At 38.6% G+C, this 3,341-nt stretch overlaps 1 protein-coding gene across 3 annotated transcripts in view; it reads left to right on the top strand.

The window, feature by feature from the left end:
• Nucleotides 1-1,494: 1,494 nt before the first annotated feature.
• The window catches only part of zdhhc11 (zinc finger DHHC-type containing 11), a 28,904-nt gene continuing 27,057 nt past the window's right edge, over nt 1,495-3,341 (top strand). For all 3 annotated transcript variants that reach the window (XM_057833180.1, XM_057833178.1, XM_057833179.1), the window contains exon 1: nt 1,495-1,734. In XM_057833180.1, the coding sequence (XP_057689163.1) occupies nt 1,714-1,734 (21 nt within the window). In that variant the 5' untranslated portion in view covers nt 1,495-1,713. The remainder of the gene's footprint in view (nt 1,735-3,341) is intronic.

Here is a 3,341-nt window from a genome sequence, read left to right as displayed (position 1 = left end):
CTTGTTTTGTCCTTGAGATGATTTGTTGTGATTTGGTCGAAACAAATAAAAGTTGATTTGATTTTATTTGACTTGGAACATCCATAACTGAACAGTACGGACATGCAGGTGACAATGTTTTTTAGGTAACCTATTGCAGTTCCTCGGTTTTATAGTTATTATATTGTTCCGCAGCCCCTTTGAGCTCAATTTGACCCCCTTAGAATGCTTCAAAATCGGTAGGCAGGTCAAGACCGGTGCAATCTTTGATACTGCGTAAAGACAAATTCCAAATACAGTGGTACCTCTACATACGAAGTTAATCCGTTCCAGGACCTTGTTTGTAAGTCGAAATGGTCGTATGTCGAGCAGGATTTTCCCATAGGAATACATTATAATTCCATTAATTCGTTCCACAGCCCAAAAACCTGCACTAAATCCTTAAAAAATACTGCTGGTGCTATTACAAATGGCAATTACACGTAGCAAAACAAATAAATTATAAATCAAAATTGGAATAATATAATAAAAAGAATAATAATAATTCCTGTAAGAGTGTAACGAATCGGGTTCTAATAAGGCGGACGTTTTTTTGTGTACCTGGACCGGTGAGCTTGAGTTTCACTTTCACTTTGAATGTTCTCTTGAGAACACCGTCAATTGCGGCAGACAGCAGGCGTTTTGTGTTGAATAAGTTGTGAAAGAAATGATGACAACGTGGCGAAGCTGGCGATTTCTTTGGAGATGTTACCACAATAAGAATTGTCAGCTTAACTTATAAAGACTGGCGAACGATGGTCGGAGGAGGACCGTGGAGATGTATTGTTGAGCCATTTCACGGATGCCCACCCCACGCTCATATTTTTCTGTCATTTGCATCTTCATTTAGAAGGTAAGCGTCAACTTTTTCCTTGTTTCACCACCTGTACCAACCTTTTCTGAAACCTGTGTTGATTTGTCACACAAGAAAATCCGCCGTGCATTCGTCTGCAGTGCTGCCATTGTCGTCGTATTTCGAGCATGTCGTCGGATGTAGAAACAAATGGCGAGTCAAATTTTACGTCGGATGTCGAAAAGTTCGTGTGTCGAAGCGATCGTATGTAGAGGTACCACTGTATTTTTTTTTAGCGCCCCCTAGCAGTCATTCTTTGTCCCGCCTACTTTGACCCTTTCAGAATGCTTCAAAACTCACCAAACTCAACAGCCAGGTGAACACTGGTGAAAACTTTGATAAAATGTAAAAATATTAAAATTAAAGTATACGTAAATGTGTGTAGCGCCCCCTAGGAACAAAACCAACATTTCATTTTTTTTTTAAGGTGAAAGAGGAGGTAACAACGCCAAGGTTGTAACTTGGAACACATCAGTACTATATGAATGGGATACCATACGCGGTGGCCAGACCGCCACCCCCCCAGTAACAAGATTCACAAGCAGTCCTTGGAAGTCTGTCGTTGTTGTGAGGAACCTGAACGCAACACCAGCGGTCAACATTGCGCATGCGCAGCTGTTGCCATGGCACAGCCGAGCAAACTGCTCCTTCAACTTCTAAGTCGACGGCTTTCCGCTACTCCGTTCCAAGGACGTCTACAGAGGACGTTTTATTTGTTTGTGGTTTATTTGCATTGTTGTCCTGTAGCATGACGTTCTATTGGTTGCTCTGAAAACGAGTCACTCTCTTGGAATTATCATGTCCATTGTTTTGATCTCAGAAGCGATGACTCCGCTGTTGATATGATGAGCGCCGCAACGAAAGTAAGTCGTTCTCAATGAATTTGCACGGTGGAATATTCACCAGCATGATTTTTAAGCGTCTCACTAGCCATAAAAGTTGACTGATATTTATTCATGCCAAACTCGTAACGAGTTGTCTTTGTTATTTGATACTGCGAAAATGATTCCCAGACTCCATTTAGTTTACAGCCTGTTGAAATGTTCGGAAACAGTCGGTGAATGCTATAAAGATACACGCATACAAAAACCCTTGTGTCAGCATTGAGGGCCCACAGCAAAACATGTGAGTCAGATGACCCAAAAGAAAGGGATGTAGCTTCTGGTCAAATGCCCTTTTTTTTTTTTTTTTTTTTTTTTTTTTTTTTTTTAAGAAAAAAATCTACTTGAAGCTTTTCACAGTAGGCTATTTGTCATTTACGTCCCCTATTTGCTGTTTATTTAGTTACATAGAAATACATCTAGGACATACCACATTTTGAACCAGTTTTTCAGCATTTGTTCCCAAACTAAAATGGCTCTAAAGTATTTTGAACTAGGCACCCACTTTCTGAGGGAATTTCATTTTGCATTCAAGTCAATGGTAGTAAATGTATCTCGTCTTCCCTTTGTTTTTGTCAACATCGTTATTGTTATATGTCAGCAAGAATGGATCTCAAGGGTGACCCTTGATTCTTGTTCTGTTCCAAAGGTTTTTAAGATATTAGGCCTGCACAATATATCGTTTGATTATCGCCGTCGCTATGTGCGCAAGCGCAATAGTCCTATCGCAGGATGTGTGATTATTATTATTTTTTTGAACACGTAAGCTTTTGGTTTACTTCATAAAAGCAGCAAGTGTGCGGAGACATGGTTTCCTTTATCCTGTTTATATACAGCAATCTTCATCATTCACAGACAAACCCCCTTAGATTGGATTAAATGGTATTATGTGAATACAATCATATACCGTGGTTTTGCAATTTTCTGCACTTTCAGTTCTTAAATAAATGAATAGTGAATAAATAAATACAATTAAAGTAAATTGAAGCACCTTAAATCATTGAACCTTAAAAAACAGAAACTATGATTAGATAACATTTTTTTAATGAATGAATTCAAGACTAGTTTTGTCTAGTTTTAGTCGACGTATACTAAAAATGTTTTCGTCTGTAAAATTTTGAAAAATTTTGCTCCAAAATTAAATAAATAAATAATGGTCTTTGAATGAACATTGACAGCCGAGCACACATTGTACACAGCGCCAACTTGGTGATAATACACACTTAGCAGGAAAACAGTACATTATATTCAATTAATTAATTATACCCACCTGGATGCCACGAAATATATGTATAAAAAAAAAGAAAAAAGTTGTCCGAGAGTTTAAGAGGAAGCTCGCCATTATTATTCAACTAATGCTAACCCGAATGCTATGCTAACGCTTCAAGTTACATTTAGTGTGTGATGATCACTCTTACAGACCTTTTAAAGGCTAAAGCAACATTGCATATTCTCTCTTGCCAAGATAAGAATACAAATATTATCGCATATTTTTCAAAAGCCTGGATAGGGCACTGGGGAGTTGGGGATGGGGGGTGCAGCACGTCACATAAGTGACAGAAGCAGACACTGCTACGTGATGCAGGCTA

Source organism: Corythoichthys intestinalis, chromosome 4, assembly GCF_030265065.1.
Source record: "Corythoichthys intestinalis isolate RoL2023-P3 chromosome 4, ASM3026506v1, whole genome shotgun sequence".
In the NCBI taxonomy this organism is placed as follows: Eukaryota; Metazoa; Chordata; class Actinopteri; order Syngnathiformes; family Syngnathidae; genus Corythoichthys; species Corythoichthys intestinalis.
The sequence above is the reverse complement of the archived record's forward strand: the minus strand, read 5'-3'. Positions and strand labels throughout refer to the sequence as shown.